Consider the following 17223-nt stretch of genomic DNA (forward strand, 5'->3'; position numbering starts at 1 on the left):
AGCTTGTTGTCAGAGCTTCAATCTATTGTTAATCATCCAGATATCTCTTTCATTTCCTGTACACATTATACAAAAAAGCAGAGTGGTGGTGAGTGTAACTCTACCACATGGACTGCAGTGGTTCAAGAAGGTGGCTCACCGCCACCTTCTCGAGGGCAATTAAGGATGGGCTACAAATGCAATGTTCACATCCCATGAAAGAATTAAAACAAAATACCTATGAATATATGAAAATATATGTATAGTGTATCTACAATGTATGTGTATATTATTGAACTCTTAATATCGGTCTGTGTAAAATCTCCTGTAAAAAATTGAGATTTTACTATTTAGAACATAGAACAGTACAGCACAGAACAGGCCCTTCAGCCCTCGATGTTGTGCCGAGCAATGATCACCCTACTCAAACCCACGTATCCACCCTATACCCGTAACCCAACAACCCCCCCCTTAACCTTACTTTTTAGGACACTACGGGCAATTTAGCATGGCCAATCCACCTAACCCGCACATCTTTGGACTGTGGGAGGAAACCGGAGCACCCGGACGAAACCCACGCACACACGGGGAGGACGTGCAGACTCCGCACAGACAGTGACCCGGCCGGGAATCGAACCTGGGACCCTGGAGCTGTGAAGCATTTATGCTAACCACCATGCTACCGTGCTGCTCTCTAAGGCAAGACTTTACATCAGTGTATAAAATGGGCAACTTCATGGGTCCCAATGTGAGCTCCTTCTTCGGGTATCATGCTCTAAGAGGGCAATACCGACCATGGACTTTCATTGAATGGGTCCATGATTATGTTTGGCAAGTACTGCAGTGTTTTGCCTTTTCCGTCTGCAGCATAGCTGACCAGGAAACTATCCCACTGTTATCACCTGCCATCCGGTGTATTAGAAGGTATTTATCAACATTGACCAGAAACTGAACTGGACTAGCAATATAAATACTGTGGCTACAAGAGCAGGTCAAAGACTCGGAATCCTGCGGCGAGTAAACTCACCTCCTGACTCCCCAAAGCCTGTCCACTGTCTATAAGGCACAAATCTGGAGTGTGACGGAATACTCTCCACTTGCCTGAATGAGTGCAGCTCCAACAACACTCCTCAACACCATCCAAGACAAAGCAGACCACTTCCACAAACATTCAATCCCTCCACCACCGTATTAGCCGTGTGTACCATCTACAAGATACATGATAGGAACTCACCAAGGCACCTTGGGGAGCTCCTTCCAAACAACCGTTACCATCTAGAAGGGCAAGGGCAGTAGATACCTGGGACCATCACCACCTGAAGTCCAAAGATGTGCAGGTTAAGTGGATTGGCCATGCTAAAATTGCCCCTTAGTGTCCAAAAATGTGCAGGCTAGTGGCAGCGCGGTGGCGCAGTGGTTATGACTCCTGCCTCACGGCGCCGAGGTCCCAGATTCAATCCCGGCCCTGGTTCACTGTTCATGTGGAGTTTGCAGATTCTCCTCGTGTTTGCGTGGGTTTCGCCCCCACAACTCAAAGATGTGCTGGGTAGGTGGATTGGCCATGCTAAAATTGTCCCTTAATTGTAAAAAAATGAATTGGGTACACCAAATGTATTTTAAAAAGTTGTGCAGGCTAGGTGGGATTACAGGAATAGGGCAGGGGGTGGAACTAGGTAGCGTGCTCTTTCAGATGGTTGGTGCAGACTCGATGGACCGAATCGCCTCCTTTTGCACGGCAGGGATTCTATGGTTCTATTCTGTGGTTCCCCTCCAAGCCACTCACCATCCTGACTTGGAAATATATCGCTGTTCCTTCAATGTCGTTGGGTCAAAATCCTGAAACTCTCTCCCTAACAGCACTTTAGATGTACCTACACCACATGGACTGCAACAGTTGAAGAAGGCAGCTCACCACCACCTTCTCAAGGGCAACAGGATGGGCAATGAATACTGGTCTATAAAGCAATGCCCACATCCCGTAAAATGAATTTTTTAAAAAAGGGTTTACAGACTGAACCATCAAATTCCATGGCCATCAAGTCCCCAAGTGGGGCTCAAACATGGAGATTCCAGCCCAGAGGTAGAGAAGCTACCACTGTGCCACAAGATCTCTCTCTTTCCCCAGTGTGACACTATAACTAAATAACTCGTAATTGTTTCAATCTGATATTGCAGTAGGTTATCCTTGATTATTCTGTGAAAAATGCATCACAGAAAAAGTAAAAATCAATGATTTAACCTCTGAGCACCAGGACAACGGAGTTTGTTAGCAGGAACCACTTATTTCTGTACTTTTTGTATAACATTTTCTTTCTGTTTTTACAGGAAGTTCAAGAGTTGGCCTTCTCCATCCTTCATGACCCTGATGAGGCCCTGAACTTCATTGCACCAAACAAATACGAGGTAAATGATCGCTGTTCAATGCAAGGTTTGACGGAGAAGTTACTCAAGTAGCAATCTACACTACCGACAACATGATCATAGTGAACATATTATCCACCATGTCAGATAGAGAGTAATATTTGGACGTCTAGACCTGTTGGTGTGTTGCACAGCACCGTACGTTAAAGGGTCTCATTCTGATTTGCCGCAGAAATTTGTTCTTTGTGTATGCTGTATATATATTCATTTATATTTGCAGTTTATCACCGTCACAATACACTTTCCTCCCCTGAAGATGCAGACATGCAGCTACACAGTCTAGGACCTTGCCTTGGTAGTCGCTGGTTGTGAATTTGTCTCTGGGTGTCACAGGCCCACCAGGAGTTTATCGCAATAACACCTGACCATGTCCTTGCCCAGTGTCCACATGTCTGTATTTCTCGCAGAGGTTGCTGGACAATGATCAGAAGGGTCATCGACGTGAACCATTAACTTTGTTTCTTTCCACAGATGCTGTCTGATCTGCTGAGAATTTCCAGCATTTTCTGTTTTATTATTGATGGGAAACCAGTGTTGGGGCAGTGGAAGGTATTCAAGGAGAGAGAGTGGATCTAGAACAAATATGCTGTGTGAAAGAAAAAGTGCAGGATTCGCAAAGTGCATGCAGACTAGGATAGGACAAATGAAAGAAAGTTCAGATCAATGCAAAATGCACAACATAGCAGAAAGTTTTTAGAGTACAGAAAGTGAAGGAGCGAAATTAAGAAGGAAGTTAGAAAAGCAAAGAGAGGGAAAGAAAACATATTGAGAAGTATAATCATGGTAAAGCCAGAGGTGTTTCATAAATACATAAGGAACAAGAGGATAAAGAGGCTAAGCGAGATTTAAGTGAGGTGCATAAAATTCTGAAATAAGGTGGATATTCCTATTACGTGGAGATGCCGGTGTTGGACTGGGGTGAGCACAGTAAGAAGTCTTACAACACCAGGTTAAAGTCCAACAGGTTTGTTTCAAACACTAACTTTCGAAGCACTGCTCCTTCCTCAGGTGAATGAAGAGGTATGTTAAAAAAAAAACATCTATATAGACAAATTCAAAGATGCCAGACAATGCTTAGAATGCGAGCATTAGCAGGTGATTAAGTCATTACAGATCCAGAGATGGGATCGGATGAGATAGGATTTCGCAAGCCCAGGCCAGATGGTGAGCGATGAATGTAATGCGACATGAATCCCAGGTCCCGGTTGAGGCCGCACTCATGTGTGCGGAACCTGGCTACAAGTTTCTCCTCGGCGATTCTGCTTGCGAAATCCTATCTCATCCGATCCCATCTCTGGATCTGTAATGACTTAATCACCTGCTAATGCTCGCATTCTAAGCATTGTCTGGTATCTTTGAATTTGTCTGTATAGATGTTTCTGGAACCTACCTCTTCATTCACCTGAGGAAGGAGCAGTGCTCTGAAAGCTAGTGTTTGAAACAAACATGTTGGACTTTAACCTGGTGTTGCAAGACTTCTTACGATATTCCCATTAGCAGAGAAGTCCGTAACCATGTGGTATAGTTGGAAAGTAACTGGCAGAAAGATTAGAGGTTTTGAGGAGATATTTTTATCACCTGGGAAGGGCCTGGAATTCACTGCCTTGAAAGGATGGTAGAAGCAAAAATGTTCATCGTATTTAAACAGTTATTTAATATGCACTTGAAGTGCTGTAACCAACAGGGCTACAGAGTAAGAGCTGGAAAGTGGCATAACCAGATGACTCCTTGGCAGCTGGCAGACACAATGGGCCAAATGAGCCCCTTCTGAATCATACATTTTGTATGTTTAATCTTCTGGATTCAAGGGAATACACGCTAGTCCATGCAACTTGCACTCATAATTTAACCCTTTTAGCCTTATTACAATTCTGGTAGACCCTCTTGAGGTGTTGTGCCCAGAAATGAGTGTGGTACTCCAATTGGGATCCAACCAGAGCTCCCATCTCTTTTTATTACAGTCCATTGAGGGAAAAAGAATCAACTTTGGCCCAGATATTCTGATCTCCGGGTCATCTGGAAACCAGATGTACAAACGGGGATGCGTCTCGGAAATCCTGGCCTGCTGACTCAGTGGGAATTGCCTGGGAAGTTTGAACTTCCAATGGGCAATTCTGCTGCTCCCCAATGTCCTCTGAAAAAGTCTCCAACTCTGAATCAGTCGAACTTATTCCGACTATATTCCGAATATGTTCCGACTTATTTACCTGAATAGTTGCCCTGCAAAATGTTACGACAGCAAAGTCTAAGTCTAACTTCTGGGTAACTATGCAACTGACCCCCTCAACCCCCTGACTACTGACTCTTTCCCCGCTGGCCCACACACAGTCTAACCTGACTAGCCCCCACCACCTGATTCCCCACCCCCTAATCTCCCCCGACCCCCAACCTGACCTCATCACCCTGCCCACCTATCTCCTTTCCCAGCTGCCACCCTACCAATTTAGTCACTTGCCTCATCCACTTACACACCTGCACATTCGCCCATTCACTCATTCATTAACACACTGAGAAGCTTTGAGGCATTTAAACGCTTACGAAAATATAGCAGCCATTGCTGTAAACAGGAGCTTGGCTTCGGCACAGATTGGTTTTGCTGTTCCTATACTGAGTGAATTTTACAGGATCCTCCATCGGAAGATTGGCCAGAGAGATTGGAAACCGGAGTTGCAACCCTGATTGCACCATTTATTAGCCTTTTTTTTTTAAAAGTGTTCTTGATGCCCAGTTTTTTGTGATTTTTCTGCATAGACCCAAAATCTCACTGCTCCTCTAGAGTTACTAATTTTCTTCCTATTTAAAAAGCACTCTGATTCATCTTTCCCCGGTATGAAGTGGATCACCTCGCACTCCCCCATCTTTTCCATGCAAATTAATGCTTTTGAACATTCTGTGAAACCCATTATCTGCTGCTTTGCACAAGTAGGCATTAACATTTGAGATTTGCCTATTCTGCATTATCCTTCCCACCTTGATGGGATGGAGAGGCAGAAAGCAGTGGCTGTGTGCATGTCACACTGATAGGTGCAGAATGATAAGGATGTGATTAGCAGTGTGGAAGACAGAATGGTAAAAATAGGGAAAGTTGGATTACTGCCATGATTATGGGACAGTTAAATGCTAAGGAGGATAATTGTCATCAATTACTGTTTATTCTTGTCCCACCATCTGTTTAAATAGAACCCCCTGCGGTGTATATTGAGTTAGGCTTGTACATGGCAAAGTTGGGAAGGCAGAACTTTGAGAGAGAAAATAAATCCTTGCATTTGTCTAGGGGGCATTGTCTTAAAGTTTGTAGCTGTCACAAAGCTTGAAAATGTTTTCTAATAGAGGGGGGGGGGGGGGGGGGGGGCAGATAGCCAGACTCCATGAGAACACTGGCCAACTGGTGAAATAGAAACATTCTAATTAGGAGCAGGCGTGGCCACTCGGCCCCTCGAGCCTGCTCTGCCATTCAATAAGATCATGGCTGATCCGATTGTAACCTCAACCCCACATTCGTGCCTACCCCCAACGACATTTCGTTCCTCTTTGCTTATCAAGAATCTATCTAACCCTGCCTTAAAAATATTCAAAGGCTCTGCTTCCACTGCCATTTGAAGAGGAGAGTTCCATAGGCTCGTGACCCTCTGCGAGAAAAGAACTTCTCCTCATCTCCGATTTAACTGGGCAACCCCTTAATTTTAAACAGTGACCAAATTCTAGATTCTCCACACCCACTCTGTAGATGGATAGACACATGGCAGATGTAATGTGATGCAAAGAAGTGTACAGCAATATATTTTGGCAGGGAAAATTAGAGGCAATATCAATTTTAAATGGGAACATCGGTTGAAACAAAAATGGTGGCACTCTCAAAGGGTACACAATAGGATCAGGCAAAACATACAACACTTATGTCAAAGAAAATGCTCACTATTACAGAAAGTCTTCAGGAGTTTGAGGTGATTAATGATATTTTTGCATCTCTCACTACTAATTTTAAAAAAAATAATTTTTATTAAGATTTTCACAAAATATAAACAACAAAACAATATTAACAAAACAACCATGGTAAAAACCCAAGAACAACAACCAGCCAACTACAAAAGCAACTACAAAAACAAAAAAAGCAAACAACAAAAAGGAAAGAGATAACACCCGCCACATCCAATAAACCCAAGTACACAATTCTCCCTCCCAACGAACCAAACCCCCCCCCCCCCCCCCCGGTTGCTGCTGCTGCCGGCCTATTTCCCTACCGTTCCGCCAGGAAGTCCAGGAAAGGCTGCCACCGCCTAAAGAACCCCTGTACTGATCCCCTCAGGGCAAATTTCACCCTCTCCAATTTGATGAACCCCGCCATATCATTGATCCAGGCCTCCACGCTTGGGGGCCTCGCATCCTTCCATTGAAGCAAAATCCTCCGCCGGGCTACTAGGGACGCAAAGGCCAGGACACCGGCCTCTTTCGCCTCCTGCACTCCCGGCTCCACTACAACCCCAAAAATTGCGAGTCCCCAGCCTGGCTTGACCCTGGATCCCACCACCCTTGACACCATCCTTGCTACCCCCTTCCAAAACACCCCCAGGGCTGGGCACGCCCACAACATATGGGAGTGGTTCACTGGGCTCCCCAAGCACCTAGCACACCTGTCTTCGCTCCCGAAAAACCTACTCATCCTCGTCCTAGTCATGTGGGTCCTATGCAGCACCTTGAACTGTATGAGGCTAAGCCTCGCACAGGAAGAGGAGGAATTCACTCTCTCCAGGGCATCCGCCCACGTCCCCTCCTCAATCTCCTCACCCAGCTCCTCTTCCCATTTACCCTTCAGTTCCTCCACCAAGGCCTTGTCTACCTCCTGCATTGCCCGGTATATGTCCGAAATCCTCCCTCCTCCAACCCACACCCCCGAGAGCACTCTGTCCCGTACCCCACGTGGGGGCAACAAGGGGAACCCCTCCATCTGCCACCTGGCAAACGCCCTAACCTGCATGTACCAAAACATGTTCCCCGGGGGAGCCCAAACTTCCCCTCTAACTCACCCAGGCTCGCAAACCTCACATTCACAAACGGGTCCCTCAACCTCCTAACCCCTACCCTGTGCCAGCCCAGAAATCCGCCATCCATGCTCCCTGGAACAAACCGATGGTTCCCCCGTATCGGGGCCTCCATCGAGCCCCCCACTTCTCCCCTATGCCGTCTCAATTGCCCCCAAATTTTGAGGACAGCCGCCACCACCGGGCTCGTTGGAGGGAACGGCAATGGCGCTGTCACTAGCGCCTCCAGGCTCGTGCCCACACAGGACGCCATCTCCATCCTCTTCCATGCTGCCGCTTCCGCATCCGTTACCCACTTACGCACCATCGCTGCGTTGGCAGCCCAATAGTACCCACAGAGGTTGGGCAGCGCCAGCCCCCCCCCCCCCCCATCCCTGCCCCGTTCCAAGAACACCCTTCTCACGCTCGGAGTCCCATGCGCCCACAGAAATCCCGTAATACTCCTGTTAACTCTCCTAAAAAAGGCCTTCGGGATAAGGATAGGGAGGCACTGGAACAGGAACAAAAACCTCGGGAGCACCGTCATCTTAACGGACTGCACCCTCCCCGCCAGTGACAGCGGTAACATATCCCACCTTTTGAACTCCTCCTCCATCTGCTCCACCAACCTTGTGAGGTTGAGCTTGTGCAGGGCTCCCAGCCACCTGGACTCCTAGGTACCTGAAACTCTTCCCTGCCTGCTTCAGTGGGAGCCTACAAATCCCCTCCTCCTGATCCCCCGGGTGCACCATGAACAACTCGCTCTTGCCCAGGTTCAGCTTATACCCAGAGAAGCCCCCAAATTCACTGAGAATCCTCATCACCTCCGGCATCCCCCCACCGGGTCCGCCACATACAGCAACAGGTCGTCCGCATAAAACGGCACTCGATGCTCCTCCCCACCCCGCACCAGGCCCCTCCAGTTTCCTGACTCCCTCAACGCCATGGCCAGGGGCTCAATTGCCAACGCAAAGAGCAAGGGGAACAGGGGACACCCCTGTCTCGTCCCCCGGTACAGTCGAAAGTACTCCGACCTCCTCCTATTCGTGGCTACACTCGCCATCGGGGCCTCGTCGAGCAACCTCACCCAACGGACAAAACCCTCCCCAAACCTTTCCAACACCTCCCACAGATACCCCCAGTCAACCCTATCAAAGGCCTTCTCCGCATTTAATGCCACCACTATCTCCGCCTCCCCTTCCACAGCCGGCATCATAATAACGTTGAGGAGCCTTCGTATATTAGTATTCAACTGCCTTCCCTTCACAAACCCCGTCTGGTCCTCGTGAATGACCCCTGGCACACAATACTCTATTCTTGTGGCTAAGATCTTTGCCAGCAGCTTGGCGTCTACATTTAGCAGCGAGATCGGCCTATATGACCCACACTGCAGAGGGTCCTTGTCCCGCTTCAGTATGAAGGAAATCAGCGCCCGTGACATAGTTGGGGGCAAAGCCCCCCCCTTCCCTTGCCTCGTTAAAGGTCCGGACCAACAGGAGGCCCAACAGGTCCGCATACCTTTTATAGAATTCGGCCGAAAATCCATCCGGCCCCAGCGCCTTCCCCGAGTGCATGTTCCCTATCCCTTTAACCAGCTCCTCCAGCTCAATCGGCGCCCCCAGTCCCTCCACCTGCCCCTCCTCGGAAATCGCAGCTTGTCCAAGAAGCGCCCCATTCCCCCCCCCCCCCCCCCCTCCCCTCCACCAGGGGTTCAGACCGGCACAGTTCCCCATAAAAGTCCCTAAAGACCCCATGGACGTTTATCCCCCTCCGCACCACCTTCCCAACTCTCTCTCACACTACTAATGAAGAGGTGCTGGTAAAATCCGAAATTAAAAGAACTCTGCTGACCATGATCATGATTTGAAAATCTGAAGCCAATGGGAAAGATTGACAGTAAAAGAGATCAACGCGGACCAGTACAATCTTTCCAAAAAGTCTCGCAAACTGGATGAATGTACCATCAATGGAGATGATCCGCGTCTCCAGAGCAAGATTAACATGGAGGTCCATGGTCACCAATGCCCTCTGAGGGCATGGTATGCAAAGAGAGAGAAGAGACATGAACAGAGAGACTTGGCATTCATACACATAATGTTTGACGGTGGCAGGAAAGATTAACAAAGTTGTTTTGTTCACAAAGACATACATAGAACATAGAACAGTACAGCACAGAACAGGCCCTTCGGCCCTCGATGTTGTGCCGAGCAATGATCACCCTACTCAAACCCACGTATCCACCCTATACCTGTAACCCAACAAACCCCCCCCCCCCCCCTACTTTTTAGGACACTACGGGCAATTTAGCATGGCCAATCCACCTAACCCGCACATCTTTGGACTGTGGGAGGAAACCGGAGCACCCGGAGGAAACCCACGCACACACTGGGAGGACGTGCAGACTCCGCACAGACAGTGACCCAGCCGGGAACTGAACCTAGGACCCTGGAGCTGTGAAGCATTTATGCTAACCACCATGCTACCGTGCTGCCCACGGTAGCATGGTGGTTAGCATAAATGCTTCACAGATTCCCACATACCAGATCATTGGCTTTATAATTAGATTATAAAAACAAGGATCTATATATTTTTTATAAATCACTGGCTGAGGTCTTCAGAAGTTTAATTTCTCTAGCTTGGTGGGGAGGATGAAGGCTGGTTTGTCGAGATGGGATAATCTTCCTCTGTCGCTGGCGGGCCGGGTGCAGGCAGTGCCGAGCATTTTACCGCGATTCTTGTTTCTGTTTCAGTGCCTGGCGGTCTTGTTGTCGAAGGTGTTTTTCAAGAAGGTGTATAGGCCGATTTATTTACTTGTATGGCCGGGGAAGGTGGTGCTGCAGAGGGGATGGCAGTCGGGGGGGGGGGGGGGGGGGGGGTGAGGTGCTGCGGAGGGTGAATGTCTTGACTTTGTATGCGAGGCTGGGGCTGACACAGTTGAAGGTGGTGTGCAAAGTGCACCTGACAAACTCGAGGATGGGCCAGCTGTTTGAGGGGGTGGAGGTTATCTGTGAGCGATGTGCGAACCATGCACATATCCTTTGGTCCTGAAAGCTGGAAAGGTTTTGGAGCGCTGTTTTCAGCACCATTTCGCGGGTTCTGCATGTTGACGTGGAGCCCAGTCCCCTGGAAGCCATATTTGGGGTGTTGGATCGGCCAGAGTTGCAGACAGGTGCGGGCCAGATGTCTCAGCCATTCGCCTCGCTGATTGTTCGTAGGTGAGTCTTGTTGTAGCGGAGGTCAGCTTCTCTACCCTGTGCCTCGGTGTGGCAGGGGGACCTACTGGAGTTCTTGGCCCTGGAGAAGGTGAAATTTGCTTGGTTGGGGGGGGGGGGGGGATTATTAGAATGGTACCAGGGATGAAGGACTAAAGAAGCTGAGAGGATAGGTTAAAGGAAATATTTAGATTATTTCAAAATCATTTTGAGTTTTGCTAGAATAGATGGGGAGAAACTGTTTCCACTGTAGGAGGGTTGGTGACCAGAGAACCGCTAACCGTCAAAAAAAGCCAGGGGAAAACAAGGAGGAATTTATATCCAGCAAGTTATGATTTGGAATTGCACAGCCTGTAAAGATGGTTGAAGCAATCCAATAGTAACTTTGGACAGGAAAATTGATCTCTATTTAAAAAGAAAAGAAGGTGGCCCAGTCACAGTGGTTAATAGTGCTGCCTCACGGCGTCGGGAACCCGGGTTCGATCCCGGCCCCGAGCCACTGTTCATGTGGAGTTTGTACATTCTTCCTATGTCTGTGTGGGTCGCACCCCCACAACCAAAAGATGTGCAGGGTAGGCGAATTGGTGTGCTAAATTGCCCTTAATTGGAAATTTATTTTAAAAAGGAAAGACTTTCAGAGCTATGGGTAAAGAATGAGGAGTGCGACTAATTGTTAGCTCTTTGAGACCGAGCACATGCATGATGGGTCAAATGCATGCAGGAATTTGGAAGTTGTCTACAGACTTGATAAATAGTGATAAAGTCATAGAATCCATAAACTTTAGGGAAGCTTGTTGCAAAAACCAAAGAGCTAATAATAGGAGACTTAAATATTCACATAGCTCAAGTTCCAAATGTAATGAATCTTTTGAATGTATTTGAGATTTGACACAAAACAATGTGTTTGTGAACCAACAAGGGAGCAGGCCATTTTAGAGGTAACTAATGAGTCTGAATTATTTAATAATATAGCAGTGTAGACATTGGAGGGATGAAGCAAAAGTTTGACACTGGTCAAATGGGCAAAACTATTAACAGATGGAAGCACAGATGTGTATTGGGAGGTGTTCGAACTATTTGATAGACCTAAATACCCATAAAGGGCAAGAGTTGTACTTGTATAATTAAACAAATTGGTCAGAAGAGGAAGTAAGAGATAATATAAACCTAAAATAGAAGATGGAGAAGAGAAAGAATAGTAGAGATTCTTCTGACTGTAAGAGATCTAAGGAACAGCAAAGGGAGACGATGGAAATTGTAGAAGCTACAAACAGGGAATATGTGAAAAAAATCTCTTTTGATTCAGCCCCTTGCATTGGAAAATGTCCAGTAGCATTATCTCTTTGACCTTTAAATCGTATAAATTAGGAAATTGTGTGTCTATTAGTTTAATATCAATTGTTAGGAAGTTATTAGAATCTATTATTAGGAACAGAGAATTTTCAAGGGCGAATACTATTTCAAAATCATAGTCCCGCAGATAGTCTCGGAATCCTGATACTTCTGGAACAAATTGGAAATTTCAAAGGGCTGGAGGGAATGGGAAGCTTACTTGCCATCAATTAATGGCCTATTTAACTCTTTATGGAGCTGGTTAAGAGGCTTGACTCTTGTAGAATGTTGTTTTAATCTTTATTTTGGCAAACTCCAACATTTATATACACTTTTTATCAAAGCTTAAGTGAGATCAAATTTACCTGAGCAAATATGCCAATGAGACCATTGGAGCCAGCTTGATTTTCCATTCCTGTCATCTTTATTTTGAATGTCTTCAGCGTAACTTCTCGAGATGAAAAATGTATGTCATAATGAAAGATAAAGATAGTCTTGTATTTATTTACAGCCTTTTACAATCTCTCCACGCCACAAAGCACTTTATACTATGTACTTTTCAAGTGAAGTCACAGTAGGAAATATGGTAGCCTGTTTGCCTACAGCAAGGTTCCACGAACAGCCTTGAGGAATTGACGATCTGTTTTAATGATGTTGGTTGAGGGATAAAAGTTGGTCAGGACACCCCTACTTCTTTAGGGGTTCTCCGCCCAAAGGTGGGTCCGACCCACAGTGCCATTACCTCCGCACCCATGTCGAACAGCGATTGTTGGCAACAATCTGACCCACGCCCGCTAACTTCCCATTTCCCGTTCTGTAAGCTGTATGTGATCCATTGGCAGGAAGGAGATCGCTGTCTCGAAACAGTTTCCCCTTGGTTTAAGCTTTCTGAATTCTTTAATATTTAATTTGTGTTCCCTGCAGTACTGTATCTGGACTGATGGACTAAACGCCTTGCTGGGAAAAGAGATGACCAGTGACCTGACCAAGAACGACCTGGACACACTACTGAGTATGGAAATGAAACTGCGCCTACTCGACCTAGAGAACATCCAGATCCCCGAGACACCTCCCCCCATCCCCAAAGAACCCAGCAGCTATGACTTTGTGTATCATTACGGCTGAGCAGCACTTTGCAAGCACAAAACACAATTTTTTTTAAAACACTGCAATGTCCAGTGAGCCAAGTGTTACTCTGTTCAACCAGCTGTTGAAGAAACTTTACTCCATTGAGTGAAGTGCTGTAAGTAGTGGAAAGGCAGAGTAACAAGGCACAAAGGGCCAAACTTGCTGCATTTCCACTCTGCTCTGGGGGGGTTCTCAGGCAGCTGGGCCCTTCAGAAATAATTCTGTATTTAATATTTTAGACAGGTTTGAAAATTTGGTGGATAATGTGATTTGGTACAGTGAAGTTTGTATGATGGTTGATAATTTATTAATGTTCTAGTAGGCCAGCCTGCTTATGTAGACTTTTTCACTGTATGCAAACAATCATCCATCAAATGTTACTCAATCCTATTGTTCCATTGTGGGACAGTGGATTGTGTTTGTATAATCTCTCTTGTATATAGTACGTGTGAATGTCATAGAAAATATATACAAGGAAAGCTTCCTTCAGTTTCTGATACTCGAGTGCCTTTGTGGCTCTCACCCAGGAATAATTTGTACAATCCTTTTGAACGCTCTAATCTTGAGCAGTGACGCGGTTGAGGGAAGCCTGCAGTCCCTTCTTTAATCACCGTTTACCCTCCCCAGAATCTCTGCATCAGCACCATCCCAGAGCTTGCAGGTTGCAAAGTGAAGTGCATAGGCACCTGGAGGTGCAACTCTGCAGATGAGGAGGTGGTGGACCATAAGTGGTCATTAATTTGTTTGTAAATATCGCTGCTGTAATCCAATGCCATTTATGAAGTTCTCGAGCTTTGATTTAATCCTTTTGTGATTATGCCTTTATTCTTATTTTCCCATTGTATAAGTTGGATAGTTCAGGCGCACATTTAAGGATGGTGCTGGAAGACTATGGTTGATCTAGGCCCCTTTAAGAACATGGGCGCTCTGGCAAAGATACTTTTTAGCCTTTCTGTTTCCCACCTTTCTATTTAAGATCTTGGGCATTGAGCAGAATAGCTACCTGAATAGTTTGGTTTATAGACATTGAATCAAAAGGTACTCGATTGGTCCCTGTAAGGACACTGACTGAACAGGTACATGAATTGTCTCGATTACAGACACTGAATTCAAAGAGTATTCGAATAGCGAAGGTGAGGACACCAATTTTAAATAGGTACTTGAATCAACTAGATTATTAATACTGAAACCAATGGTCACTTTGTCAGTGAAGACTGGCTCTGCTTTTGAGCCTTCTAATGAGAGAGGCTCCAATGTTGCTGTATCTAAGCTATCCATTAATAATGCATAGTTATCAGTTATAGAGCTTCCTTTGTATCCACAAGTATTATTAATCTAAGGTAATATTATCAACATATGGGGTTATCGTCCTCTCAATAGCAAACCTGTATTTTCTTGTGACAAAATCAAAAGTCTCTTTGCTGCACATATTTAAAATAAGTGACTATGTTTCCGCTGTTTAATTATGACATAGCAGAAGTTGAATTATCTGGAGCAAATAGCTCAATTTGCGTTCAGTTCAAAAGTTTGTACTGTTGCTTTGTGTATTTTTTTTTTACTTGGTGTGATGATAATTGATAATTAAAGGGAAAACATAATGAGATGCAGACAACTTCATCTCGTACCCAAACTTACCCATGGTTTTCTAACTGAGAACATGATGCTTCAGATTTACGGTCTTTGTTGATTGAAGGTTAAGATTGCACTTTTCAGAAATCTTAAAGGCAGTTTACACTTGACACATGAGGCATTTTATTGAAAAATATGTTTTTATATTTACAAAACTTGGATAGATTGGGAATGAATCAGAAGCTTCAGAATGCAACATTTATATTTCTCAACACTTAAAAATGTTGCACTAATGTATTATTGTTACCCGCTGAGGGGTAGATTATAGGTCAGCTGGGTAGGAGGCAATGTAACATCAAACTAATCAGAACCTGCAACCCTATCAAAGAACTTTAAAATTATACAGTAGGAAGAGGTTTCCACGTAAACAAATACAGGAAATTGTGCCTTTTTAGTAACAACTACAAAATAGATTGAATTTTAATTAGGTTCCCTTGTTCCCACAGAGTATCATTGGATTCTGATTGAATAATTTTTGCTCCGAAATAACTATGCATTAGATTTTAAAACAATTGATTCCAGTGCAGTAAATAGCGGGAATAATTTCCTCTTGGGTGAATGACGATCTGCAAGATCTGGTCTTCGAATAAACATAATCACTCGTGCAAAAGGAAAAGAAATGTAAAGGAAAAACTGCAAATATTTAAAAGAAGAAAGTTGCTTGAAATCAAGTCAGTGCAAGAGTTATTCAGTTTGGAAAACACTGAAATATGCATTGGACGGATCAAAAAGGTGCTCTCTCTGCCTCACCCCTCCAAAACCAACCGAGAAATGTATGATTTATCCTGTTGTGGCTTTTGGCTAAGTACAAGAATTAATTGCAGTTACCCAACTGTTGTGAGCTTAAGTACAAGTTGTTCCTAGCACTTGCTTTTTCAAGAAACAGTCCACCATTTTGAAAAATAAGTTCCCTTTTCCAATGTTGCTACTAACTCTGATGTCTGGACGGTGTGGTTCCGTGCTTGTCAATCCATTGTGTTCAGGCTTCAATCACTTTTGAACTAGTAGGAACATATGTGGAGATCACTCGAGGTCCCTGCTGATCAGCTGGGAAGCCAGAATGATCTTCGATAAGGATCCTGCCGAAAATGGAAGTGACCTCCTCTGGGTGTCGGTGAACATCATTTTCTAAATTAAACTTGACTCTCCCCGGGCGTTTGAAGTCGAAAGGCTCCCACAGTTTTTAAAACCTAAATTTATTGGCATCAAAAATATTTTAACAATATATTTTGATCATTCCATTGTAACAATCCTAGATGAGTGATCCCTACTGGGGTTTATGTGTGAAGCTATTTTTAATGTCATTTGGGAGAATATTTGTCTGTCGTACTGTTAATTGGTCAGTGTTATAATGGCTGATAAGATTTAAAAGATGAAATGGTATTATTTACACAATAAAGAGAACAATCCTGCTGTATTGAATCTTCATTTTTGTACTGAAAACTGGGATAACTAAATAACCCTGCGATCTTCGCACTGATGAACAGGGAGGTAGTGGTGTAGTAGTATTGTCACTGAACCAGTGTTAATGCTCAGGGTACCTGAGTTCAACTCCCACCACAACAGATGGTGAAATTTGAATGAAAAGTCTAATGGTGTCATAAAAACCCATCTGGTTCACTGAAGATTCAGGTAAGGAAATCTGCCATCCTTGCCTGGTCTGGCTTATATGGGACTCTAAACCCACAGCAAAGTGGTTGTTTCTTAAATGCCCTCTGTCATGGTCTAGCAAGCCATTCGGTTCAAGAGCAATTAGGGATGGACAAAAAATGCTGACCCAGCCAGTGACCCACAAATCCCGTGAGCATAAAAGGAATTAGTGAAGTTGTGTTTTGACTGCAAGGGCTTATTAGCAAATGTGAAAGTTCCATCAGTCCTGACTATCTGTTTTGCAACATCATCAGCCTTGGGATTGGCTTGATACCCAAGGATACTATGCCTTTGTTAGGCCACATTTATTAGAAACATGTCAATCCACCTCCGGATCATATAGAGCTCTCTCCCAGTCCCCCTCCATCTCCATTGCTATTTAAACTTTTTAAAATATTTTTATTCAGGACATTTTCATTTTATATACAAAACACACATTACAACCGTCTGCATACAATAACCAGTAAAATAAAATCACCCCTCCACCTTACCAATCCCCATGACCCACTTTATAACCAATATAAAATAAAATGTGAATAAAACAAAATGACGTCCCCCAACCTCCCTCCCTGCTGACGTTTACCAGCTCTTGAAGGAGGTGAACCGCGTCCACCTAGCAGGATGACCCTCCTGAAGCTAACATCAAACTTCATTTCTAAAACAGCCCATAAATTCCCCCCCTGCCTCCACTCTACTTCAAACACGTACCACCAAACTCTTTCATCCCCGTCTCCCCTCCCCCACCTCTCCACGACTCCACCATACCAGGTAGATTGGCCATGCTAGAAATTGATCTTGGCATCCAAAGATTAAGTGGGGCTGGGGTGGGGTGGTGGGCCTATGTGGGGTGCTCT

The 17223-nt window shown here is 45.1% G+C and overlaps 1 protein-coding gene and 1 long non-coding RNA gene across 9 annotated transcripts in view; one reads left to right on the forward strand and one right to left on the reverse strand.

Moving 5' to 3' along the window:
* Positions 1–16136, forward strand: part of LOC119969395 (engulfment and cell motility protein 2) — a 242824-nt gene extending 226688 nt beyond the window's left edge. For 4 of the 8 annotated variants that reach the window (XM_038802980.1, XM_038802988.1, XM_038802986.1 and 1 more), the window contains 2 exons: positions 2305–2382; positions 12887–16136. In XM_038802980.1, coding sequence (XP_038658908.1) covers positions 2305–2382; positions 12887–13087 — 279 coding nt within the window. In that variant the 3' untranslated portion in view covers positions 13088–16136. The remainder of the gene's footprint in view (positions 1–2304; positions 2383–12886) is intronic. The other 4 variants (XM_038802983.1, XM_038802982.1, XM_038802984.1 and 1 more) reach the window with 1 other exon arrangement.
* The window catches only part of LOC119969397, a 34774-nt gene that overhangs the window by 3431 nt on the left and 14120 nt on the right, over positions 1–17223 (reverse strand). The window contains exon 2 of the long non-coding RNA XR_005461342.1: positions 12328–12410. This is a non-coding gene — a long non-coding RNA (uncharacterized LOC119969397). The remainder of the gene's footprint in view (positions 1–12327; positions 12411–17223) is intronic.

This window comes from Scyliorhinus canicula, chromosome 7 (genome assembly GCF_902713615.1).
Source record: "Scyliorhinus canicula chromosome 7, sScyCan1.1, whole genome shotgun sequence".
In the NCBI taxonomy this organism is placed as follows: domain Eukaryota; kingdom Metazoa; phylum Chordata; class Chondrichthyes; order Carcharhiniformes; family Scyliorhinidae; genus Scyliorhinus; species Scyliorhinus canicula.